Source organism: Accipiter gentilis, chromosome 10, assembly GCF_929443795.1.
Source record: "Accipiter gentilis chromosome 10, bAccGen1.1, whole genome shotgun sequence".
Taxonomy (NCBI): domain Eukaryota; kingdom Metazoa; phylum Chordata; class Aves; order Accipitriformes; family Accipitridae; genus Astur; species Astur gentilis.
In genome coordinates this window covers 37,714,174-37,740,641 of record NC_064889.1, presented here as the reverse complement: position 1 = coordinate 37,740,641, position 26,468 = coordinate 37,714,174, and the positions used below count along the sequence as shown (strand labels likewise).

At 50.1% G+C, this 26,468-nt stretch overlaps 1 protein-coding gene across 2 annotated transcripts; it reads right to left on the bottom strand.

Moving 5' to 3' along the window:
* Positions 1-602: 602 nt before the first annotated feature.
* On the bottom strand, positions 603-26,468 carry AXIN2 (axin 2). 2 transcript variants are annotated; one of them, XM_049812852.1, is made up of 11 exons: positions 26,358-26,468; positions 24,187-25,116; positions 18,039-18,179; positions 12,342-12,444; positions 10,299-10,439; positions 9,592-10,088; positions 9,260-9,442; positions 8,757-8,975; positions 8,043-8,138; positions 6,649-6,816; positions 603-2,423 (listed from the first exon to the last, which is right to left on the bottom strand). In XM_049812852.1, the coding sequence occupies exons 2-11, from the start codon at positions 25,008-25,010 to the stop codon at positions 2,297-2,299; spliced, it is 2,499 nt and encodes an 832-aa protein (XP_049668809.1). In that variant the 5' UTR covers positions 25,011-25,116; positions 26,358-26,468; the 3' UTR covers positions 603-2,296. The 2 variants fall into 2 exon arrangements, with proteins under 2 accessions (XP_049668809.1, XP_049668810.1); XM_049812853.1 differs by having other exon boundaries at positions 9,260-9,439.

The window sequence follows — 26,468 nt, the reverse complement described above, 5'->3', positions numbered from 1 at the left end:
TGTCCTGCTCGGCCGCTTCCATCAAGTCTCCCCAGCTCGTCTCGGCCAAGGCAGCCACCTAATCCAGGACTTTACAAAGCTGGGTTTTGCTCCGGCAGGTGATGCGGGTGAGCGGTCCCAGCTCAACCGAGCCAGGGTAAGGCTGTGACACCCCTCCATCGCCTAACGATGCCATGGCCCTGCGGGAGAGCTCCAGCACCGGACCCACCTCGTCCCTCCGAACATCACACCCTGGCTTCGTTAGCCCACGTAAAGAGCGAGAAAAAGTCCCCGCTCCTCCGTCAGCCTGGTCTCTCCCCATCAGGTAGGCTCGTCGGGGCAATAAGGCTATGCTAGATTTGTAGCCGAGTTACCTGAAGGAGCTGCAAATGATTTAATCGTTGCACCGAAGCGCAGCCCCAGCCTTTGCCTTGCCTACTCGAGCTGCAACCGCTTGCCAGGAGGAACAGCCCCTGCCAGGGGAGGGAGAGGTCAGGGCAGAGCTCAGCTGCTCTTTCCAGCTACCACCACACCTGAGAAGCAACCTTTTAAAGCCATTAAGGGTGAAAAAAAAGTCAGACAATATTAATTTGAAAAATATAAAATTTTAATAAAGGCTACATCTCTTAATTACAATAATTATTGTACCAAGTAATTTTTTTTTTTTTAAATGAAACTCTTTATAATGCATAATTTACAGTATAAGTAGAACAAAATGCCATGGCAAAAGTCATGAGTACAGGACTTGTAATAAAAGGCATAAAATATATTTATACATAAACCCCTTAAACAAACAAGGGAAAGCTTGAACCCTGAATATAGGGCGACGCATGGTCTCGTAACACCATGCAGGCACAGGTACTGTACTGATTAAATTTTAAAAACACTAGAGATAGTGTATTAATATTTTCACCATACATTTTCTACAATATATACAGACTTATACAAAGTAGCAATGGCAAACAGAATGCACAGATTAACTTAATCAACACAAAACCCAACTGTAGAAATGCAAGGTCTTTCTCGGGAAAGGCTCGCTCTGTCCCAACACCCACGCACACGCACACACGAAGCTCTGCCAAGGGTTGCAGAGAGCCTTCGCCCACATCTCCCACGGGCTCACATGGGTGTTGTGAAGGTAAGGCAAAAAAAAAAAAAAGAAAACCAACAAAAAAAACCAAACCAAAAACCACCACACAACGAATCACGCGCTCCACACCAATCTGAAAATATGCCCCAGCGTAGTTACACATCATTGAAATACAAGTTGTGCTAACATTGAAGTAGAATGGCTAAAAAAATTAGCTAGCTATGTGGAATACATACGGGGTTTTTTTAACCTGGCTTTTGCAGCGTGTCCTTTTGGTGTGCTAAGTATGGAAACGGGGACTGGATGGCTTCTTCTACAGCTCTCCCAGGCTCAGGGATTTGCTCTACCTTGCCTCGACCGAGAGGGGCACTGGCCACCACAAGGTACCCTCGCCACTGACAGCAGCAAAGCAAAAACCTCACACCGCAGAAATCCATGGACAAAATAACAAGTTGCTGTTCTTATATTGCATCTAACATATTTAACGCTTAAGACCTTTATTTCAAATTAGAGCAGCATAGATTAAAATGCACCGGTCTCTAGATGAATGGTAGGACAGTATTTTTATTTCGGCTTTTATTATTATTTCTTTAGAAAAGTTTTATCTTCACTCGGAGAAATATGGGGCATGTCACTCCTTCCCTCCTCCCCCTTAAAAAAAAAAAAAAAAATCACAAATGCGCTCATAGCCAAACTCCTAAATTTTAGATAGTGGGAACGATATAAAAAAATAAAATAATACTTCCTCCCAACACCCCACTTCCCAGCCCCTCTCTTCTCCATTGTTAAAGCAGCATATCCAAAAACTGGACTTAAGGGAAAACAGACTGTTCAATAAATATCAATAAGGATTACTGTTAAGGTAAGCTATACACAGTTTCTCTTAGTCCATACATTTCAGATCCCCAGGAAATCATATATTATGTATGGAAGTCTCTCAAACACGGTCTGCATCTCCAATAGCCAACAGTGGTCATGTTTTTAATAAATAGTTCAGGGGTTTTATCATCTCAGTACCCAACTCATGAATAATAAATGCCATTTTTTTTCCTCTAAGGCTAATTCAGCAAAGTCTTCATAGACTTCACTTTTTTTCTTCATTGGTTCAAAACTTTCCTTCAGAGTTTGTTTGTTTGTTTTTTTTTTTTTTTACTTTCCTTGTCATCACTACTGTTGTGTGTCCAAAGACTTTTCTAGCTTAACTTTTCTTAAGAAACACAGATGCCATCAATCGATCCTTTCTACTTTCCCAAGAATCCTTCCTTCGTACATCGGCAGGATGGTTTCGTCTTCCCAAATCTCTTCAAACACCGCACCGCAGTCAAACTCATCGCTTGCTTTTTTGAAGTAGTATCTGTGGTAAGGAGAATTAAAACACAGTTAAAAATCAAAAGGTAAAGCAAAGGATGCTTTGGCAGTTCTTTTAACCACAACATTTCCAATCTCTCCCTCCTAGGATGCTCCTCCAGCGCCCAGCACGGCCAGGAAAACCTCAGGGCTGCTCAGGTCCAGCAACATGAAAGCATCCCCGGGGCTGCAGGGACGGTGATGGGATGGAGGGAGCAGGGCTGTGCACGCTCCTCAGCGGTGACAACAGCTTCTACAGTGAGTAAATTATACGCGTTGGCAGCGGCTATCCTCAGCCGTAAAGAAAATTAGAAAGATTTCTAGTCAAATACCTTATTTAAAAAATAAATAAATAGAATTTCAAAGCAAAGCATTCTTAAAGGTTCCCCTCTCTCCCCACCTTCTTTCTTTCATGTGTTTTCTTGTTTCAAAGCTGAAGCCCAACATTAAAATTAGCAACTGTTATTAAAAGGAGAGGCTTTTTAGGCATAGGGACGGATTAAAAGAAAACCATCCCAGCTTCCTGCAATGCAAAAGCTGAAACTCCGCAGTACGCCTCCTGAAGAAAAACAACAAAACAACCAACCAACCCGGGAGCCTCACATTCGAAACAACCAAATGCCTAATTCACATATCCATTTTCAGTGACAGAAACTCCTGTATTTGTTTCCCGACGCTTCCTAGCAGTCAGAGCAGCCCTGGTCCAGCCTGCGGGACGTGACACGGGGAGGTCAAGTAGCAGTGTCCTGCATTCCTGCTCTTTTGCTCCGGGTCGTTAGATCATGAAGCCAACGCTCCCAGAGACAAAAAGCACCCCCACCCCTCCTGTGTCAAACAGTAAGGACCCCTCTATTATCCTGAATTAGACCGTTCAGCTTCTTGATTAAAGGTTCCTTTTATCCCGTTTGGAGCTTTCTTCCTTCTAAGGCTGCTTAATTGCATATGCACAAATGAAGGGCTTCCATTCAGAGGGGTAGCATTTAGGGAGCCTGTCCGTCTGCCGCCGCACACCTCCTCGGACATGCCTGCTCCCTTGGAAAAGTGCTTTGCCATCTGATCGCCAGGGATGGCAAGACCTTCATCAGATGGCTTACAAAGAAAAATATAAAAAAAAATTAACCCCTCCCACACCCCTCCCCTGTAGTTTCCAGACAACCGGGGTTGGCAGATGTTTGTTGGGGGAAAGGGGTTTGCGGTTGTTATTTTTTTAGGATGGGAAAGGAGATCAAATTAAGCTCACTTTTGCTATTAAAACTGAAAGAGCCACGGCAGGGCCTTAGAATTTGTTTGGGGTGGGTTTTTTTTTTAGTGACTGTTCTATTACACATTTTTAAAATACTCCGTAACAACAGCCTGCAAATCTATTTATTTTTAGGGTACACTAAAATTATTTTGGTAGGGGGATAAAAGCTGGCTTTTTAGTCAAAGAGCTGAAACCAGCTCCATTTAGCCAAGGTATGGTTAGGATTTATTTTTGTAAAGTCAGTCCAAGCTGAATTGACACATGTTGCTTCTTTAATGGCTCAGCAAGGAAAAACGTCTTATTTAAGTCCTTCAGAGCTTGCACTCATTGAAGTCAATGGCCCAACTCCCACCAACTTTCATGCTGCAGGTCAAGGCCACAATTCCCCAGGCCAGCAGCCTTGAAACAAAACCAAAAAAACCCAAGGAAAGTTTGAATGAATTACAAAGAACTTTCTCTTCCCTTTCCCCTTCTCCGCCCCTCTCCAGATAACAGTCGCTCTTCCCAATAACTTCCTCCACAAGCCCAAGCGTTGGCTGTGTTTACAAAATTTTTATTTGAGAAAACACGCTATGACCTTTTACATAATTACAACCTTATTTCACAGAGAAAAGGGGGGGAAAAAAAAAAGAAAAAGAGGAGGCAAAGCAAAAAAAAAAATCCTCCCCCACAACATCTTCAAACAAGTCACTCTGCTCTTATTTGCTCAGAAATGGGCTTTCCATTGAAACATATTTTATGTGGCAAGCTTTGCTCTTTTTTTAATTTTTTTTTTTTATTTTTTTATTTTTTGGGACATCTGGCACCAATCGAGGCGGCCAGGCCTGGCGTTACAGCTCTGTTTTGAACCGCTGCCATCTTCAGATTACCCGACACCACCCAGTTTTTTTGTGCATGTATGTTTGTTTTTTGTTAACGCCATCAGTATTAAATCATTGCTTAATTCCTCCTTTTTTGGGGGGGGTGGGGGGCGGGAAGGAAAGCAAAGCGGCGATTTCCCGGCGGCTGCCCCATGGCGGGGCCGGCCGTGCGGCTCTGGCATCACGGGAGCCCGAGGTACCCGCCTCGCAAACTGATCCAATCAATAAAGAATTTGGAGAGCGGAGCATTTCTGCATGTCTTTGTGCATTAAATGAAAGGCAACGGCTTCAAAGACATGCTTATTAAATGTGCCTTAAAAAGAAATCAATGCCAGATGTGACCAAAGCAGCCTAGTTAGTGCCTCCCCGTAACACACACGCTACTCCGGGCACTGCGGACCTCTTCCCTGAAGGTCACCCGCAGTTTCACTCAAAGTCCAGCCAAAAGTCAAAGCTTAGATCAAAATGATTCCCTGGAGGTACACACATTTGTGTAATTAGTTTCACCTTGTGTCTGTGCAAGATAAAATACTGGGCACGTACCCAAGTTCCTTTTATAAATTTCTGTATTGTCTTTACCCAGGTGTAAAGGGGTGAGATCTAAGCAAAACGTTGTTTCATCCTTGTCAGTCACTTAAAAACATTTTCTAAAGTAATTACATTCTGACAAGGCACAAATAATTGCACCTGGAGGGGCTTTTGGGCCACAGAGGTTTTAGTAGCCTATTCCTGCACTCGGGCATCACACAAAAAATGTCACAGAAAACAAACAAACACAAAAAAGGATTTTTTTTTTGGTGGGTCGGGGGACAACGACTACACAGCCACTGGAGCAGTGGCAGACCAGTGGTGAGGCCAGGGTAACTGGTCTGCAAGCAGGGCATGAGCCTGCAGCAGCCGGCAGAGAAGCACAGCGGGCCAGGGGAAGTTTTAGGGGCTGGAAAATGGCACAACGGTGCAAGAAGCCCAGGAACCTCTCCTGGAGGTTGTCCAGGTTGGGTGTACTTGCAGGTTGCTGCCATCTGATGGCAGCTGGGCGGGCTGCAAAGATGGTTTTGGGGAAAGATTGGCATTATTTCAGCCCCACTGTGCAACAGCCACAGACAGACCCCAGCTCGGTATCCCCCAGGCTCAGAGCACCCTTGGGTGACCTACTTCTGATCTGCACAGGTGGACTTTCCAAAGCTGGAGACAGGCCAGTGATGGAACACCAGCTGGAAAGTCCTTGTACCAAACCCAGATGACCATTTGGAGGTTCTATCAGATGCTGACTGTTACAGGACAGGCCTTTGGGCTCTTTGAAGCCCCACCAAATTCAACGCAAATTCAAAACTTAAAGCTGGAACAGCCCTCTCTCGCTCACCCTGCAGGAGAAGTGGCCAACGGATGGGCCCACTAGTGCCCAGATCCGCTAGGAAAGTACAGCAAAAACAGCCAACATGAAGCTACTGCCATGGGAACTAGAAGAGCAGGAGAAGCAGCAAACTGGTTAAACTGGGAGCTGGGCTCTGGAAGCCAGACAGGCAGGGTTTGTTGGTGTTTCTGAGGAGGAACTCTGTATCGCTGATGGAGCTTTCCCTGCAGGGCAGAGGTTTTTTTCCCTAATGAAAAGCGAGCTCTCTGCATCTCAGCTACACGTCCACTTAGATACAACATCCAAACCTTTCACTGACCCCATTTACGGCCACACCATTGCAAAAAAAAAAATAAAAAATTAAAAATGAAAAAAGTAAATGAGTAGGCAAAGCAGGAGGCCAGCACCAAGATGAATGCTGACCCCGGTTTGGAAACCGAACCCCACCGCACCATGCCTTCACCACAAGGCCATCCTAGCTTTTCCTCATATTCAAGCTTTTTGGAGAAGGGTTGGAGCATGACGCCTGCATCCTTATGCAATTGGGGGAGGAGGCTGGGGAGGGAGATGGAGAGGAGGTGGCCCGCCCCAACCAAGCTGCAGCTTAGGGCCCCTTTCTCCATCCCCAAGTTGCTCTTGGTTTGAGCGAGAAGAAAGATCTACAGCCTCTGAGAAACAAGGTAAACGTGTCATTGCGGGTAGACCTGCCAAACATCTGCCGATTCTTTTGACCTATTAAAACATACTAAAGAACAAACATATCATAGATTCTTACCTGTAATTTCCCTTTTTGCTCAGCTGCTCTTTAAAGTGCCCAAGTGTCAGGCTCTGGGCCTTTAACATCCTCCGGTAGGGAATTTCTTCTCCGCAAAAAAAATAAGTGACAACCAACTCACTTGACTGAGAGGTGTGAACAACTGGCAGTTTCTTTGGCTCTTTGTGACTGAAAAACAGAAAACACACAAAACCCCCTCTATTTTTCCATTTGAGAACAGGCCGTTTCACCGCACTCAATCCAGCAGTGTTTCTGCCACACGTAATGCTGCTCAGAAATACCCTGGGTGTGACCTGAAAAGTCAGATATTCCTGTACTTGCCCTGAATTTGTCATGGTGCGTTTGCACAGCCCTTTGCCAGGCTCCCAGAACAGCTCCTGCTCGCTGTGATGGTGGGAATCGCGGCATCGCAAAGCGGCCAGCCCCAGGCAGCAGAGACCTCGCACCATCTTACGGATGGGAGAACCGAGGGATGGAGGTTAGATGCTTGCTGGAAGCATGAGAGCAGGACCATGGGCCAGGTAAGCGTGCATAGAGCTCACCATGGGCTACCAACCTCTACCTAGCGAGCCCCAGCATTGTACACCTCTGATTTTAAAAGGCTCGTTTCATCTGCCTTCACATGAAGCATCTGCCAAGCTTTCTTCTCATGCACAAAACCACCTGCAGCCACCAACAGCTAACAAAGCAAAACCACCGCCAGATTATTCACCTGAAGTACACAGGTAATCTTATTTTTCCCGGTGAGGATAAAATTAACTGGATCTTGTCATTTGCACTAAGAAACCCTTCTTAAAGAATAATTAAAACAATATTACCCAGCAAAATGGCAACGCTCTAGTGAATACCATGCAGCCAAATCTACAACTGCTTCTGAGGCAATGTACACTTGGCATGTCAAAAGGTCACAAAGTGTTAGTCCGCAGTAATTTAGTCTTCCTAATTTGTTCTAAGTCTTTGTAGAGTGGCTTCAGAAAAAAAGCTGCTAGCAAAGACAGCTGGTGGACTTAAGGTCAACCAATTAAAAATGAAAGGCTCTAGTCAGGTGGCTCAGTCTGGACTTCAAACATTACTCATTGCTTAAGATGAAGAGGGTAAGAAAGAAAACTTTAATTATTTAGGCCATTTTAGACCTCTCTGTAGCAGATTTCTTGTTAAAAGAACCATCCTGTAATTAGACTAATCCAATCTTTGTCCACTTTACAGGAATGCAAGTTAAAAAGAGCCAGAGACAAGATTTGAAAATGTTTTGTTCTTTCTTTAAGAAGAATGTTTGAAAGACGGAATTTCAGATATAAGAATTTCCTCTCTTTTCAAAGCGGAATCCATTTAATGAAAATATAATTATTATATACATATATTTCCCAATCCTTTTCTGTGTGTGCAATACTCACTCTTCTGTCGTTAGACTTGCATTGCAGAAAGGGGTGTTTCCCCCCTGAATGGCAGCGGAGTGGTTTCGATCCCTCTGCTGATTTGAGGTTGAACATCTGAAGTGGAGAGGGGGAGGGCAAGTGGGGAAGAAGGGGGGAAAAAAAAAAAAGAAAAGAAAAGAAAAAAAAAAACTTTTTAAAAAAATTGTTGAAATACAGTCTTCCTAATTGAAGTCTCCTGTGGGTCATTAAGTTCGCTCTTTGTATCAACCCTCACATGTTGTAAACAATCAAAGGAAGAATTAAAAATGCTGTGGGCTAATTTATCCTTCCATACCCAAATGAACGATAACCAGTCCAATTCTCCACTTGGTATGTAGCTGGAGTCCGTCCCAGAGGAAAAATGGGCAAATTACAGCCATCAAAAGAGTGGAAGTAATAGTCTAGGACTCAAACTATTTGCGCCGGGGTAGGGTGGGGTCGGAATAAGGAGGCTCATCCTTGGGGCTCGGCCAAAGCCGTGCTGTCACGCGTCCCCATGGATCGGCCCCCACGGCTGCCCCTCTCCCTCGACGGGGAGGACGCCATCAGCGTCAACCCACCGCCTCGCCCGCCGTCGACCCAAGCGTTGGCTGAAGACGAGCACGACCGGCACCCAGCAAACCCCTCCGACCCCCTGCCGCTCCCCCCAAACCCCACCGCGGGACCCTCACCATCCCTCCCGCGGCTCTTTACCGTTGCTTCTGCGGCTTGGAGACCTCGGCGAGCCGGCGACACGCTTCCTCCAGCTGCGCCAGGGTGTTGGGTGGGGTGAGGGGGGGCATGGCGGGGTCCTGGACGAAGGGGTGGGCGGGCTGCACCCCGCGCGGGTGGCTGCCCGTCCCCCACGGGTGGTGGCGGCCGGGGGCCCCCTTGGCGAAGTCGGAGCTGTAGGCCTTCTTTGTGCTTTGTGTGCTTGGGGAGGGGAAGAAGTCGGGTTAGAAAAGCTGGAAAATATGACTTTAATAGCAGCTCCTATTCTGCTCGCTCCCTCTCAAAAGTCTGTCATAACATGAAAGGAGGTTTATTGCCAAAAACATGACATTTTTGTGGTTTTTCTGGTTCTGCGGAACAGCTTTTATATTAAACCGGAGGAGCAAAGAGTCTCATTTGTTTTTAGCGATTGTAAAAATAGACAGCCCATGTAATATATAAATATTTACCGGGAGCGATATTGCTGTAGACAGCTGCGTATTTACCTATGGGGCTTGTGCTTATTTTGCCTCTCGCTCTCCAGCATCCACTGCCAGACGTTCTGCGCCCGGTCCGCCTCGCCCCCCGGTAGCTGCACCCCACCGGGGCCGGGCAGCCCCCCGTCCCCGGCCGGCAGGGCGATGCTCTCCGCTCCTCTGCCCAGCCTCTTCGGCAGCGTCCCCGTCCTGCTGATGGCGAGAAGAGGACACGAGCCCACCGTTAGCCCCCTGCGCTGCCCCGGGGCTGTCCCAGTCAGCCCCATCGCAGGGGGCGGGGGGGGGGATGATGGGGTGATGGTTTGGGGTGGGTGCAACGGAGCCAGATGCTCGTGACTTACCCAAAGGGCTCCAGGGGAGGGAGAGGGGGGTCCGTGCTTTTCGTGTGGCCCTTGCACTTGGGGTAGCAGTAGTAGTCGCTGCCCACCGGGCAGCAGCACTGGACCCGCTGAGCCGCCTCCGCTTCGATCTGCTCCTTCGTCTTGGGCACGGTGTGGTGGTGGATGTAGTGGTGGTGGACGTGCTTGGTGGTCTGCTTGGTGACGAATCCCTTACCCACCAGGGCGCAGGAGGCCGGCGAGGCCGCGCCGGGCTGCAGCTTGCCCATCGGCAAGCGGTCGGGGGAGCGGGCGCGGGGGCTGTGTCGGCCCATGCCGGGCGACTGGCAGCCGGGGGTCTTCAGCACGCGAGAGAGATGCTCGTCCAGGATGGCCTGGGGGTCCTCCTCGTAGCTGCCGGAGGGCAGGAGCGAAAGCGGGTGCTGGGGATGCTGGGGGTTCGCCACCTCCCGACTGCTCTGCAGGCTGGAGGGCAGCTCCGAGCCTTCCTTCTCCTCGTCCTGCCGGCCAAGCGATGGCGAGGAATAAATGCAAGAGGACGAGGAGCCGGCGAGGCGCGCGCCGGGATGTCCTCCCCGCGGGCTCGTGAACCGCAGCGCGATCGAAACGCGTTCCTCCCCGTGAGCAGGATTCGGCCCCCTCCTCACCCCCCCCGACCTGGGCGGCAAGCAGCGAGCTCTGCCCGGCCCCGGGAGGGTTAATCCTCCTACCTCCTTGATTTGCTGCAGCCTCTCCTCCAGACTGTCCATGGTTTCCTGCTCCTGCTTCAGCTTCTCCAGCCGGGAAATGAGCTCCGCGGCGAAGGCAGCCGGCTCCACCGGGGTCATCTCCTTGGGAAGACGGTGGGTCCTCTACAAGGAGCGGGGACAGAAGGCACAAGGCATGTTTAGCGGGCGGTGCGGGACGCGGGCGCTTAGCCGGAGCGGCATCGCCGGGCCCGCTACGCTTGTTGTGTCTCCATGTTTGGATGAAAAGACGACCGCAACTAGGCATGGTCTGCTCTGGATTTTTATGAGCTAGTGCTGTGGCCTCATGGAGTGACATCCTCCCCACCAGCGTTTGCCTTCGGCAGGAGCAGTTGGTCGCACTCTGAGGAACCCCGCTTGTTCTCTCTGTAGTACAACCAGCCCATCAGTAGCTACTCTGAAGTAGAAAATCTTCAAAGACTGTTGTCAAACATCAAAAAAAAAAAAAAAAAAAAAAAAAAAAAACCTCTGAGGTGGGAGGGAGAGACTTTAACTCAAGGAATAAAGTGAGTATAAACAGAAAGGAGTTGGAAATTAAAAAAAATAAGATGGGGGAGAAAAAGGGAAAGGAGAAAAAAAAAAAAGAAAAAAAAAAAGAAGTCAAACGGTTGCAGATCAGAGAAGTGCTGGTAATTTATTTCCTGGCTACACACTGGGCACCTTTGAGGTAGTGTTGTCTCAACAGTGTCCTAGATCTCTTCCCCCCCCCCCCCATCTCTTTGTACAGAAAATGAAGAAAGCTGCTGCAGGCTAGCAGTGCTACACTGCTGAGCTTGGCTGCCTCAAGCAGATCTATCAAGGGAAAAAGGGAACATCTCCAAATCAAGTGCAGAATATAAAAAGGCAAAACGCGAATTTCTGCCAAAAGAAGCAAACATGGCAGGAAAAGGGGAGGAAAAAAAAAAAAAAGAGGAAAAAGAAACCACCCACCCGACTGCCCTCCCTCCTGCCACCCCCACGCACCCCACTCTTTGCCCCCACTCTCCCTCTCTCTCCCTCCTTCCCCCCCCCCCCGCCCCCGAAAGCAGAAAGCTGAACTGCCAACTCTTTCACATACTACCCACCAGATGAGGTGGGGCCTCTCTCCGGCAACCACTTAGCTCCAGAAATGATGTGAGGGTAGAAAAAGGCCACTCTGCTGGAAATTGTCACTCTTACACAAGCTGGCTCTATTCAGTCCCTGATCAAAGCACTGCCTTACAGAGAAAGTCGATTTGCACGCCCTGGGACAAAATAATCTAATTTACAAGCTCAGGCTATAGAACTTTCTTTAGGGAGGAAGGGGAAAAAAAAAAATACCAAAAAGAAAAACCGCATAAACCACCCCCCCCTTCCACCAGAAATATCATCTATGATTTCTCGCTGCTTAAGACAGCAGAAAGAGGAATTTTAGCATATTAATCTCAAGACAAGATAAGTTTATACTTGTCTGTGTAAACAGTTTATTCACTGCAGGAATCGGGAGTCTGTAAGTCAACTGAATTAGCAAGTCAGCGAGTTGTTAATTTTTGAGAGCACAGCAATGCTGCGAATCGGATCCCCTCAAAGCAAGGCAAGTATCTGCTGCAAATGTCTCTCTTTTGGGAGATCCTGCTTCCCGCCGGCTTACAGATGGTTTGCTTCCGAAGGCTGCTGGCGATGCGCGTGAGGCCAAGCCCTGGCGAAGGTGTCAGGGCGGTGGCCGGAGCCAAGGCTCTCACTTAGACCCAACCGGGGCATCTCTGCTTGGATTTAGACCAGGAGGGCAAATTCAGTGCCGTTAAAAAGCCCTAATTAACACCTGGTTTTCAGGGAAGGACCAAAACGTGACCGTACACAAGCAGGTTTTTGGCGAGGATGCTGAGAGCACGTGGTTCCGGCCCAACACCAAGCAGCAACTCTTCTCTGGCATCACGTAGGGATGGAAACGTTCACCTCCCCTGCTCCCTTCCCTCCACGCGTGCCCGTTCCCAGTCCCACCGCTTCCCATGGCCAACCCGGCCCCTGCCAGCTCCCACCTGAACTTACCGGAAAATGAGGTAGAGAAACTTGACCGTTGGCCTTGACGCTCCGATGCATTTCCCGCTGGAGCTGCTTCTTGCTCCCAATTCTGTACGGCGGGATCCCATCTCTGCACATGGAAGAGAGGTCACCGTCAGTCGGGGCTCTCCCCGTGCTCTCACCAAGACGCTTCTCCATCGTCACTTCTGAAACCACCCAGGCACGCCACAGGGCCACGTTCCCAGAGGTGCTGAGCCCTCTGGACGTCACCTGAAGCCTCAAACATCTGGGGGCTTGGGAAATGCCTGTGTCACCATCTATGTCGAGGTGCAGTAATTAAGCAAAAGCTGAAAAGCGAGCTGAAGGCAGCTCCGTACGGAAACATGCTGAAAGACCCCATCCTCTTCACTTCTGAGGCATCTTACAGAAAGGCCCTTCGAACGCTAGGTTTCTGCTTCTGCCCTTTGTTTTTGTTGCTTTTTCACCACCGAATTACACGCTTTAAGACTACAGGTCTCCTCAAGGTCTGAAACGCCCCATGGACCGTTGGCGCAGTGGAAGCAAGAAGGAAGAGGCTGAAGATGGATGGCCACCAGAAGGCTGCTCCCCATCTCTAGCCCTGCTTAAGATCCGAGATGTTTCTCCTGCCCCGAGGCTGGCCGGCACAGGCAGGCCACCGCGAGGCATGAGCAAAGCCGGGCCGTACCCTCCGGGCACGACGTTGCTCCCCTTGGCCACGCCAGCCTACGGCCAAGTAGCCATGAGCAAAGACCAGGCGAGGAACACCAGTGGGAACAGCCCCCTGCACAGCCTGCTTGAGGCAACGTAGGGTTTTTTCATCCGGCCACACAAAAAATTACCTCAGTTAGGATTAAAGGGCCTTCTACAGACAGTGGGGACAGCCGGAAAGAGCATGCCTGGAGATCCTGAATGTCTAATTCCACCCCTTCCCTCAGACTGGCTGAATAACCTTGATCTCCGGTCCCGTCCCTTTCATCCACCTGCCCCCACACCTGACTCATCTCCTGAGTGGAGAAAATAGCTCCTGCCCAAGGAGGAGCGGCGGCAGCCAAGCAGACAGCGGTCGGCCCCACGCCGCTGCCGGAGAAGCCAACGCGGCACGGCATCCCTGCGCGCCACCTCCTGTGGCCACGGTGGTGGTGGACACACATCAACGTGTTTTGGACACGTAGCTGGAGATGAGGCATGAGGGAACACCTTCCCGGAGACGCCAAGTCCCTTCCCTTGAGGAGGATGATTAGATGCCATCGCTCCACGCTCAAGGTTTGAAGCATGCTATCGCAGGCCTTTGTGAAGATCTTGGCCAAAGCGCTCAGTTGCCATTAAATTGTCCTAATGAGCAAGATTAGGCTGCAAAGCACTGGAGTGAAAGATTGGAACAATTTCACCTTAATAAAATTGGAAAAATCTTTATAATAAAAGAGAGCACGCTGGGACCGCAAAGGAAGTCCTTGATGCCACAAGATCAGCCTGCTCTAGACACAGTCCACGAACACACGTTACGTTGCAAGTGGAAGGAACTAATTGTCCTAACGTCCCCCTTGTACAACACAGGGCTCTGGAGCGCTTTCTGGGGAAGCGGCCCAGCACGCACCAGCCATCACAGCCGGCCACGGCCACCAACCGCAGCTGCTGGTGGCCACCCAGCACTTCTGCTCCATGAACCCATGTGGCAACAGGGCTCTGGGCACATGACATGGCTTAGCTTTGGGGGAGGATGAGGAAAAAGCAAATCTAAGGTGAAAACCAAATCATCTGTACCTTCAGAGAAGGATTTGTTCAGTGAGGCTTACTGAGATAAGGGTCTCTTAGGGAAAACCCTCAATATAGGGAATAACAAGTAAAATAGGCATTTTAAAGGTAAGTAAAACTGCCAGCCTGAGCACGTTACGCGCATACATAACATACAGGACTAATCCCGTTAACATATTCAATTAAAGAGGAGGTGTCCTCTGTAAATGGCAGTCCAAGAGGCCAGATGGGGAAGAGCGGGGAAGCAGCTGAAGGTCTGTGCATTCAACACGAGGTACCCAAGGACACGACCAAGAGACAACAGCGAGCCCTCCTGTGCTCCCCACCTCTCTCCGGGTCTGCAAGGCGGAGATGCCATCCCCAACCCCTCTGCTGCGGCCACGGAGTCGGGAGGACATCTCCTTGCGGGGTGTCCCCATGCTCCCAGCTCTGGGGGTCCGTCTCTGCCCAAACGGATGGTCCTGGGATAGGCTACGGAGTGGGAGCGGGGACTCACACTATGCCCATGAAGAGAGGCTCGAAAAAGAGGAGGAAAAGCAACGCTGACCCAACAGCACACCTCCTCACTTTATTTAAGACTTGCCTTCGTTCAGCTTGGTACGAAAGCTGGTCTTTTCCCCTAAAATTCCTCCGATTGCACCACAGAGCCCCACATCAAACCTCCTGCTCCCTGCTTCTACAGCCCTGCCTCGTCAGAAGAGTTTTACAACTTGTAACAATGTGCAGAGTTAAAAAAAAGATTTTTAAAAAAAAAAAGAAAAAGAAAAAGAGGTATTTCACTGGGATGGGAAGGCTGTGGAGGAGCTCGGGAAAGTCAGCCTGGGGACTGGGGAGGGACTTTTACAGCCACTTTGATGAGTGCTCGCCAAACCTAGGCCTTCCATATAAAACAGGGGGGAAATGGACAACGCTGGGGTTGAAGGGGTGACCAGCGGGTGATCCCCGACTGCAGGAGGGACAGACGGATGGAGCGGGAGCCAGGGTCAGTACAGCAAGAGATACGGGGGTGTGGGGGGAACCCTGATGCTGAAACAGACCCGCCGGCCGAGGAGAAAGTACCTTTGAAATGAGAAGGCTGAGCTTGGCCAGAGGTTTTGGGGCAGGAGAAGGGTTAACCCCAGCTCTCCATGTGCCACCTCTCCCCTTGCTCCAGCAGCAAACATTTGCACTCACTTTCTTGGCTACTAAAAGCTGCGGGCTGAAGAGCTACAGGGTTTAGGCACTAAATAGTAGAGTTTAATTATAAACATTTCAGCTAACCAGGCTGGGGCTAAGCCAATCTGTTTCTGGGGGAAACACTAGTTTGAAGTCTTCTACCCAGTCAGCTGCCATTTAAGCTGAGCCAATTATCTTAGCCTTTTGACTCAGATGTGCCTGACCTAACCTGAATGTAGTTTTACTGCTGCTTTGAAATATCAGACTCATGCGCATATGCATTCACTCCCATCTTCATTTGGCAACGGCTCTGAAACAAGCCTCTGATCTTGCCAACATCAAAAGCCTGGTTTGTAAGATAAGGTAATATTTGAAGTTTGCTCAGCAGCATTCCCCTGTGTCCAAAGTAAATCCATAAATAAGATATAAGCAAATAAAAAAAAAAAATCCCCTATCCTCTCCCCCCCAATCAAGAAATGGAAATACAAATTTGCATGATGCTTTGTGGCTATTACAAAATATACACAGACAGACTGATCCCTAGCATCTATAACAAAATAAAAAAGGCAGATTGTGCATTATTTGGAGACCTCTCCTAATTCCAGCATAGTTCAGATTTAGATTTATTTAAAAAAAAAACAACAAAAAAAACCCAAACAAACCAACCTCACTTTACTGCTATGTCTGACAGACTTTTCCAGAACAAGTTTTTCCTCTTCAGTTGATACCAATATAAGCCAAAAGAACTAATTTGCATTCGCACTGACGAAACAGAATAAACCCAGGTCCTCTGTTAAAGGGGGGTAAAACCTCGCAGGCAGAAGAGCACCCGGGCTCAGCCTGTGAAAGCACGGCAGGTTTGTGCCCCAAACACGTTCACAGCATCTTCAGCAACCAGCAGAGCCAGGTGCCAGAAGAGGCTGCAAATCCCACATGTTTTACTGCAATCTTGGCAGCAGCCCTTCGCCTCTGCAAAGGAAGTTTTACATCAGCCTTAACTTTAAGCCCAGCCTCCCAAACTGCCAATTTACCTCTCCCACTTCCAAAACCATCCAACATCCCGGCGTGCCCGCCTGCTCCCGGCCCCGCGGACAGAGCGTGGCTCCGGGGATGCCCAGGGGACCGGCTCTGCAGCAGGAAATATTCCTCCAACCTCCTCCATCCCGCTCCCCTCCCCAGCCCTCCCCGCCGCCCCCCAACCTGGAGCTGCGGGCAGTTTAATCAGCCAAGCTTCCCCAAACTCTCACAGCCTGCGCGGGCTATTGTTATGGCAGGAAAAAACAGGCAGGCTCCTTTCACGCGCTGCTTTATGGGGAGCTCCTATTCACTTGTTCAAGCAAATTTCAAAGCGGGCTGCTGCCCTCTCATCCCCGCTAAGCTCCCCTGGACTAACAATGGGCTGAAAGCGATTCAGTTAAGCCTTTCATCCACCATGCACTTTATTTCTCACTCAGTGCTCTCATCTGTATAAGGCCCACAATTGGCATTGCTGTGAAGAGAGGGTATAATCCTAGCCCTGTGAATCCCAAGTGACCCTACACTGGTCCAGAAATGACTAACCCAATGAATGCTCTGTTGACACATGATCACATACAACCAGAGCCAGTAAGAAGAAATAAAGAAGTCACCCTATGATTCAGCTCTTTTATTTAATGCCAATATTGTTCAATAAGGGAATCTGGTGGGACAACAAACTATTTTTTTCCATAATATCAGTTCAAAACACACATGTGCATTAAAAAAAAGCAAGCTTTTGTTTACCCATCAAGGATTTTTGGTAAATCCTGTTTTCCGTTGTGCATCATCACGCACGTTGGCTTTAAAAACCCAGCATGCAAACCTCTCCAAGGAGTACAGAGTAACCACTGGCCATGTCTGACAGAGACACTGGGGAAGCTTCACCTATGAGACGAAGACCGGCAATGCAGCGCTCTGTCTGCAGGGTGGGCTTTTCTAGAGCACTTGTACTTAAGTGAAGATCACGAAACACAAACGGTAACATCTGCCTTCTGCCCAGTTGAAAACGGTCCTTAGGAGCACTAAGTGAGTCTTACTGTCTCTTCTACCCCCAGACACAAAAGCACCATTTCTCTCCTGCTGGGGAAAGCAAACTGAGGAAGAATGGTCAAACAACTTGCTGCCAGTTGCACACTTCTCAGCAGAGCCAGGAGGAAAAGACAGATCCTGCAATCCCTGGGCTCAGCCACGGCATCTTCTCTCATCCCTATGCTCCTGAAACACCCAGACCTGATCCATGCAGCTCCATTCACATGGCTCTTTGAAGACTGCCCCAGCCACACTAGATGAGCAGCTATTTGCCCCTTCAGGTCACTGGCCCTCTTAATGTACGTTCTGACATTAATGAGGAACCTTAATTACAGAAAGTACTTCCTACAGGAAGTAATCTCCTCCTCTTTGATGACTGATAACTAGTTAAGGAAGCCTGGCCTTAAGACAAAGGCTCAGGGAGATACGCTCCTTGGGTTAGTCAGGCAGCACCATTAGCATAGGGGAAAACATGTTTGCTCAGCTGCAGTTGCAAAACGGCCATAGAGGGATGCATTATTTTACTCCATCCGATACCTCCGGCGACTGCACGAAGAGCGAGGCTACCATGCCCTGCTACACCCCTCGGTTCGGGCGCGCACCTCAGTTTCGGCAGCCCCCGGTCAACGGTGAGCAGAAGCCGGGTGATGACCCTGGAGCCATCACTCCCGTAAGCCCCAACAGTGCATCGGTGCAGCTGATTCACAGATGGCACATCCCCAAAGGACCCAGCCAACACAAGATACTTACACGCTGCTGTCCGTCATTGACATGGAGTCGTCCGTCAGGGCATCACTAGATATTTCACTATCGTTCGCGCTGGTTGCTGGGGCAAAAACATAGCCAGAATTCACATGGTACGGGTTAACGGGATCGTTCCTCTTGAAGGACCTAGGGACAAGCACAACAGGAATCGAGTTACCAGCCAGTCTTGGGCTAGAGAAAAGCACACAAGTTTCACGGTAGCGTTTTCCTTATGGAAACCATGCACGCTGGCTGCTCAACTCCTTTAGAAGCAACTAACCACCCATTGCTCAGACCAGCAGCAACCAGGACACACTCTTTCTAAACACACCCAAAGTCCAACTCTAAAAGATGTTGCTTTCAACTTTGGAAGCGCACTTTAGAAAATCCTAGGAAGCATCTCTACGTACTTTGAAACCTTCAAAAACTTGGTCCTTAAAGCTTGATGCTGCACTGCTGAGGTCAGCAGAAGTTTTGCTCTGGGCAGCAGCAGGCAAAAGATCAAGAAGTTCATAGCTCCAGTCCCACTGAAAGCCATTGAGGCACCAGCTAATAAATGCTTGAGTCTACTCTGAAGACTGGAGTTAGGGCCCCTTTGGGAATACAAGTTACGGTATCTGTGTTGCCTGAAACAAGAGAACTGCCTGGAACTCCTGGAGCAGGACCACCACGCGTCAGAGGAGGCACGGACAGGGCTCGAATTTGCTGTCTCAGGCTCGGCCTCCCAAAGACGGGTGCCATCTTCCTGGCATTACAAAAATGCCCGGTTTCTAGGAGAACCTACTACTTGTTCAACTTGTGGGTTTGTGCGTAGGGTTGGGTGGCGAAGAGAAGGATGGGGCACGTGAGGACAGGAGCAGCAGGTTGTTATTAATGGGCGCGTAGGTTACCGACACCTTTGGCTTCACTCGGAGAAGCAAACCCAAAGCCCAGCCTGGATGTGTGAGTTGAGTACCCAAGAGCGGTCGCATGAAAAATTCATGGGCAGCGACATGAGCTGTGACGGAGCGTGGCGGGGTCACCCCGGCAGGGTCACCGCACAGGGGGGACCTGGGCATCCCCCTGCCCGCTACCTCCCATTACTCCAACTTCCCAGCCAGGATCAATATACATCTCTTCGGCAGGCGATAAGGGGATTATGCAGGGAGGTTTGAAAGCCGCATGTTAAGGTGCACATTTTGTTCCTCTTCCAGGGAAAGATGGGGTTGTTAAGCTTCTGCCTTTGTATATCAAAGCAAAAGGCCTTGTCATCTGATAAGGACTGCTGATTTTAATAATTAGGGCCACTTACCCAGGACTTGGGGGCCTAAGGAATGTGCCAGCAGGCTCGGCAGGTTTTTTTTAATGGGCTTTCCACCTCCCTGCCCCCACGGGGGGTTGGAGGGGACCAGCTGGGTTTAAGTGAGCAGCAATGTCCTCTCCATCCCTCACAAACAACCAGGCACCCCGCGCATTCCTTGCTCCGCCAGCACCGAAGAAAACAGGAGCCTCCACAAAGGCTTAAGTTTAAAAAAGAAAAAGGGGAAAAGAAAAAAAAAAAAAAAAAAAAAAAAAAGAAAGAAAAAAAAAAAAGGAGAGGGAAGCATGGTGGGGAAGATAGGCCTCTCTGGTATGAGAGGCGCGGGGCTGGCTGCAGGCAGGTATTCAACCCAGCCGGGGCTGCATTCCTTTCCGAAGGAGGCCAAGGCATTTCTGATGGGGAGATCAAGATGTTAAAAAATATATATCTGGGAAGAAGGAGGGGGGGGGGGGGGGGAGAGAGATAGTAAGGAATGCCACAGGAAAGAAGTTAAATCTTCAAAGATAAATTAATTCCACATGTGGGTGAAAGCTAAGTTAGCCTACTACTACTACTACTACAAAAAAGTTCCTCTAAAAACCATGCAGCCTTCTACTCCGATTCAGGGGGATGTGCAGTCCAAGCGACCCCTCCCAGGTCCTTGGTGGGCTTTTGGGGCGGCTGTGTAGGGATGCAGCTCTTAGAACTATTTGATTTGAAACCATCTCAGGTCCTGAGAGCACATCTGAGGACCACAAGGCTGAGGGGTGCAGGATGCTCCCCAGCACAGGACCACCGCCTTTTGCTGGGAGGTGCCTGTGTCATCCCGGGTTGCATCCAGGAGGGGTGATTTGGCACGTTCTTCCAGCAGACAGATTGCTGGAGAGGCTGGGGTGGAGGCGGAGGCAGCGGGTCCGTATGAATAGGGCACAGGGAGAGGAGGTGTGTCCAAACGCAGCCCTTGGAAAGATATAATTAGAGAAAGTGGCCAGAACTAACTCATCTTCCCATCGGTACTGGACTCCAGCAGCGATTCACCTCCCAACACTTCAGGGGGGGTGGGGGGGGAATCCCTAAAGGTGACATTTTAAAGGAAGCCCCCACACTCCACCTCCACCACACCACCCCACAGAAATCCCCTCTTCCTTTAAGAAAACCAATGGGGGCTGTTTTGCTAGGTTTCATTTTTTTCTTTTTTTTTTTTTTTTTTTTGACCACCTTACTACAGTAATTGCACCCAGATGCATCAAGTTGCCTGCGAGGGTTTTAAATTCCAGTGGAAAGCGGTGGTCTCCTGCCGCAGATGCTGCGCACACAAACACACACCCCAGCTCCAAACTCAATATGCAAAGTGTTTTCAGCTGTCAGGTAGCAGTTGCTCTGGAGCTTCAAGGAGAATGTCTGATGTTTCTCAGCCTATTCTTATCTTGATGCGATGACACACAGCATGTAACTCTCTATATGCTATGTTAGGCAATGGGCATATCAGAGGTATTATAATGCCATGAAGATTTCAGGGGCTCTTGGTTGTATCCCCCGTTACGAGGGTGCAATTTCAGAGCATGGGGGCTTTTTTTATTGTCAAACTCTGCTTCTTAGAAATAAAAACACTCCGGCAGTTCAAACCACAGATTTCTACAGAGAGAGAAGAAAATCTACCAGGAGCGTTTTGAGGCAAAATTGAATCTCATTATTTTCTTGGGACAAACATCACTGGGCAATCATGGGTTCAAAAGCAAAACCAGAAAACAACACACATGCACAAACCTGAAAAACAAAGGTATATTTTAACAGAACTACATTAATCACAGCTTCCATGCTCTTAATTGTAGAACACCGCTTCAAGCATAGCTTTACAATGGCATCATTTACTTTGATAATTGAAGCCAAACTTGGTTCCAATAACTTCACACACAAGGAGCTCCACCGGCGGGTCCTTTCAAAGGCCAGGAAGCACTGGGAGCCGGCAGAAGGCCATCTGCAAACCCCAGCCTTCTCAAAGCACGGCCAGTCCCACTGATGATAGAGCTTAATGGGAGGCAGATGAGTCCACCTTGGACCGAACAAAACCACGTTACACGGCAGCACTGCAAAGGAAGAAGCGCTCTCTGTGTACACAAAAGTCGTGCGTGATAAATTTAGAAGCGCGTATAAATAATAGCTGGAATTCCTGGAGCATGGGGCCAGGTCCAGCACAGCGTGGGGAGGCCAGTTTTAACCAAACCACAACCTACAGGGGAGGGGAGTCGCTTTGAAGGACAAGAGGGAGGTTCTGCATTTAAAATATTCCCTGTATTAGGGCTCCAAATATACAACCAGCAGTTTGCATGCATACGCCTGTTTTGCAGCCAGGTGCAAACCCTGTGTTTTCACTTGACTTCTCCTGTTCCTGTCCATCACTGATGCTGGGGCCAAACTTTCAACTTGTACGGTTTCTGCGGTCTCCCGTTTGCCATGGTTTTGGCCGTGACTCCGTGCCCTGGGATTTCCAGGTGAACTCCCATCCAAATAGTGGGCTGGCCCAAAATTGCTCTGCTCCCACCATCAGGTGTGCTCAGCCCAGCGCTCCCGGCTTTCGCTGGTATAATCCCATTGAAACCCACCGAAGCGAATGGCAAGAGCCTGCACAGCACTTCAAAACCATAACGCGCTAAGCAGAAATTCTTTAATTCCATCACACACACGAGGAGGGAGGTGTGGTTTGGCCACTCACCAGAAAAGACTTTGTGCAAGCTTCAGCTCCAATCCTAAACGCAATCCTAAATGCTGAGTGATGAGAGATAACCCATCCATATGCTCATCAGCTTCTCGCACATGCACGCACAAGTGGCTTCACAAATGGATAGCTCGGGGAGGAACTGAGAAGCATCTCAGCTTGACCTCCCTCTCTTTGCATTGAGATCTCTTGGCCCCATGGAGAGCAAAAGCTCCTGGAAATTCAACAGAAGGTGATCAAAGCAAAATGCACTACCTAATGTCCTAGGAGGGTAGATCTGACATGTGAGGAGCAAGCTGCATTAATCCCCGGACAAAAAAAAGAAAAGAAAGAAAAAGAAAGAAAGAAAAAAAAAAAAAAAAACAGCAAAGGAAAAAAACCCAGCACTAATCAGGCAAGCAGCCACCGTTCTGCGAGAGCTCTCCTGGACAAGGCACATGTGGGTTTTTAGCAGGGCCTGCAGCTCTGGTAGAACATTACAGCCAAGCCCTTCCAGCACTGAATACCAACAAAGGCTGGGAGATAAAAGCATCAAACATCCCCCTCCTGGAAAGCGAGCGAAGGGCAGCAGTTCAAACCAAGTTCTGGAGAACAGCAGATGCCCAGACGGCAACATTCAGGCACGAGATGAGGATCCCAAAACCCAAGTCCTCCACAGACCAGCTGCCAGCCAGTGCCCCCACCCCACCCCAACACCGCACGCAGCCCCCCAGCAGGAGAGGTCCAGAGGCCACGCCGGGACCAAGCGCATCCCTCCTGGTGGCTGCGCCCACAGCCATCACCCCTCTCCATCACCCCTCCGCTGCCAGGGAGGGCCTCCAGGAGAAGGAGAGGACCGAAGAGGTCTCTGGCTCAGCAGCACCCTCCCAGACAAGGACACCCTCCCAGCTCCCGGCAGCTCAGCACTGGGAAGCCCCGGCACAGCTGGAAGCTCTCCGTAGGGCAGGAGAGGAGGGCGCGCTCCAGCAAAGCGTCCCCAGGAGAAGCCTGATGCCCTTTGATGTCCGTGAATCACAGACACCCTCTCAAAATTCCTGTAAATGAGATGTCAAACACTCACCGTACCAAACCCCAGCCTCGCGGGCCAGCAGAGGAGAGCTCCCATCTGCCAGCAGAGCCCTCTCCTCTCAGCCCTGATTCAACAATCCACATTTATGGCAAGGGTGGGGAGAGGAAAGAATACATTTTCAGAGGATTATACAACTCATCATTTGCTCATCGGAGTCTCTCTTTCCCATCCCCCCCTTCCCCTGGAGATGGCTCTTACTTTCTTCACCCTCACACCGCCGTGCCACCACCGTTTCCAACAAAAGAGAAGGGTTCGGCAAGGCGGACGCACCCGGAGACAAGGGCACGAGAAGACCCCGCCACCACACACCGCTCCCCGCATCCCCCGGAGCTGCCACGAGACACGACCACCTCCTAACGAGTTTAACTTTGAGCACACGGCCAACAGGAGAGCACCAAAGATCTACGATTCCTCTCTACCTGGAACCTCTCTATTACCTTAACTACTCAATTTTAAGTATCCTCCTGTATGCATTGGCTCAAAGCCACCCTAAACGGCTTTGACACGATACCAACACCCAACGCGATGGGAGAGGCTGTACATCACACACGCGGAGTCAAAATAAAAGCAGATTTTGCGCAAGTTGCGGAGTTTGATGTAGCAAGCGCACACATTTCCTCCTGCATGACCGCACAATTGCTTCCCACATAACCAACGTAGTTAAAACACTGGTTGATGGTGGAGTTGGGGAACTAGTAGGTTACATTATTCATGCGTCTATACGATCCACTCTACTACCGCTCTTAATAGGATTGAAAGTCGAACCAATAATTAACGTATGTCCGGAGGACATAGTTGCTATGAAGTTTTTGATCTGCAAGAGAACCGAAACAGCCAATAGGGCTTAAGAGCACAGTATCTCGTTCTCCTCCGTACGGAGGGGGGAAAAACCCCCCAAACCCAGGCAACACCCCCTAAATTCCAGCGCTCGGAGGTGCGGGGAAGCGCCCGTGCCCCCAGCTCCACGGGAAGGCCGGCCTCCCCTCAACTCCCTGCTAGCTCCCCAGCACGCCACGCCACCAGCCTTCCAAAAAGCACTCTCGAGTCCTTCAAGTTAAAACAAAGCCACCGTTTCCAGGGGTTCCCTTACCTGTAGCCGTTCTCGATCGTTTCCGTAGCTCTCACGTTCGCCGTAACCCTCAGCGTCTTGCTGGATAGCCCAACTACCGAAGGCAAGATTTTGTTTTTAAAGTCTGCACAGCTCCATTCCTCTTCTTCATTCAAGGTCGGGAGATAGCCACAGACAACTTTTAAGCTCCCCAGTCCATTGCTGTTCATGTAAGCAGGATTCTCTCCTCCACTCCTTACATATTCGAGGTATATATCAGAAGTTAAAAACATCTGGTAAGCATTTTCCTCCATCACGGTCTGAATCTCAGTCTGTGCCTGATCAAACATGATAGAATCTATCTGCTGCTTCTTGATGCTATCCCTTATGTAGGTCTTGGTAGCAGGCTTGAGCTGCTTGGAGACGATGCTGTTGTTCTCGATGTACCTTTTGTATATAGCTTTGGCTACTCTTAAAGTTTTGGTATCCTTAAGGTCCATCTGCCTGAAGCCATTGCAGGCAAACCAGAAGTCTAAGGTATCCACACATTTTTCCCTTTCCAGGAAGGTCCGAAAAAGATAGGCACCATCTTGATCTCCCAACAAGGAATGCAAGGATTTGGTCCATCTGGCCAGCGGGGAGTCTGGAGATGCGCTGCCTTCCGGCTCCCCGAGTCCGTTCTCATTCCTCCGCGGGGCAGGAGGCACCGGCATGGCCTTGAAGCTTTGGCTTTTGGGGAGAAACGAGCTGGCGAGTTGCGGGCATGGTGTTTCTCCTTCCTCCCCAGGGACAGGGGGTCGAGGGGCGTCTTCCCTAAAGCTGCTGCTGGGGTCTGGGAGGTGGGTGAGGACCACAGCGCTGCTCATGGTTCCGGAGCCCGACGGGGAGAGGGGCTCCCAGTTCCTCCAGGAGCTGCCTGTGCCTCTGCCTTCCTCTGCCTGGAGTCAGCAGGGGATCCTCTGAGCCTCCTCTCTGCAAAGGGAAAAAAAAAAAAAAAAAAAAAAAGAAAAAAAAAAAAAAAAGGGGGTGGGGGGGAGAGAGAAAAAAGGAGTATTGATCTAATCAAAACCAGATCCTCCCAACATCAAAGACAAAAAGTAAACAGGCTTTTCAACTCTTCACATTCAAAAAAAAAAAAAGAAAAAGAAAGGGAGACAGAGAGAGAGAGAGCAGAAAAAAAAAAAGGCAGGGCAAAGAGGGAGCCCGGCTCTATCGCCAGCCCGATCGCGACTATCAGATCCGCTCCGCTGAACTCCCGGCGCACTTTTAGCGGGGCCGGGCCGTGAGGGCGGGGGGGGGGGGGGGGGGTTGGGGGTGGGGGCGAGCTGTGTCCCCCCCCCCCCCCCCCGACAGCTCACGGCAGCACAGGGCGTCCCAGCCCCGGCATCTGGTTTCCATTTCGCCCCCCCCAGCCCCTCTCTCCCCTCTCCCTCCTCCAGCAGCACCGCAGGGCTGGGGGGGGGGGGGGGGGGTGTGTGCCCCCCCCCCCCCCCCCCCGAGGCTCACCCCCTCGGGTAAAAGGGCTTTTTGGGGCGCTTCTCTGCAAGATGCTGGAGCAAATGACCCCCCCCCCCCCAAAAAAAAAATATTAAATATCTAGGGGGGGTTGGCTGTACCTGGGCGAAGCGGGGCATCCCGGGGGGGGGGGGGGGGGGTAGAGGTGTGTGTCCCCCCCCCGGAGCTGGGGATCATCAAACCCAGCGTTGGAAAAGAGGAAAATAAATCGAAAGGAGCACCCGAGGGGGGGTGAGGGGGGGGTCGGGAAGGGGGGGTAGCCCCCGGGTGGCGCCGAGCCGGCTTCCCGGAGCTGGACCGGAGTGCAAAATCATCATCATCATCATCATCATCATCAAAACCTGCTCCAGAAATGGCGACGGGCTGGGAGGAGAGAGGTCGGAGCTGGGGGGGGGGGGGGAGGAAGAGGAGGAAGAGGAGGGGAAGGGGGGGGGGGGAGGGGGGGGGGAAGTCCGGAGCTACTTGGATCCTCCGAGCCCTGAGCAACAGCCGACCCCCGCGGAGGTCCCGCGCAGAGCGGGCACACCAGGATTTTTAAAAAAAAAAAAAAAAAAAAAAAATCTTAAAAAAAAAAAATTAAAAAAATTGTTTAAAGAGGTTGAAAATCCGTATTTTTAAGGAAAATAAAAAAAAAAAAAAATAAAAAAAATAAAAAGCCGCCGGGAGCGCGGCTCGCTGCCCCCGAAGTTCCCACTCACCGCGGAGCCGGAGCTCGCTGCGCGCCCGCGGCCCCGCCGCTCTCCGCCGCCGGCAGCGCGCAGGCCGGCCCCGCTCCCCCCGCCGTCCTTCCTCCTCCTCCTCCTCCTCCT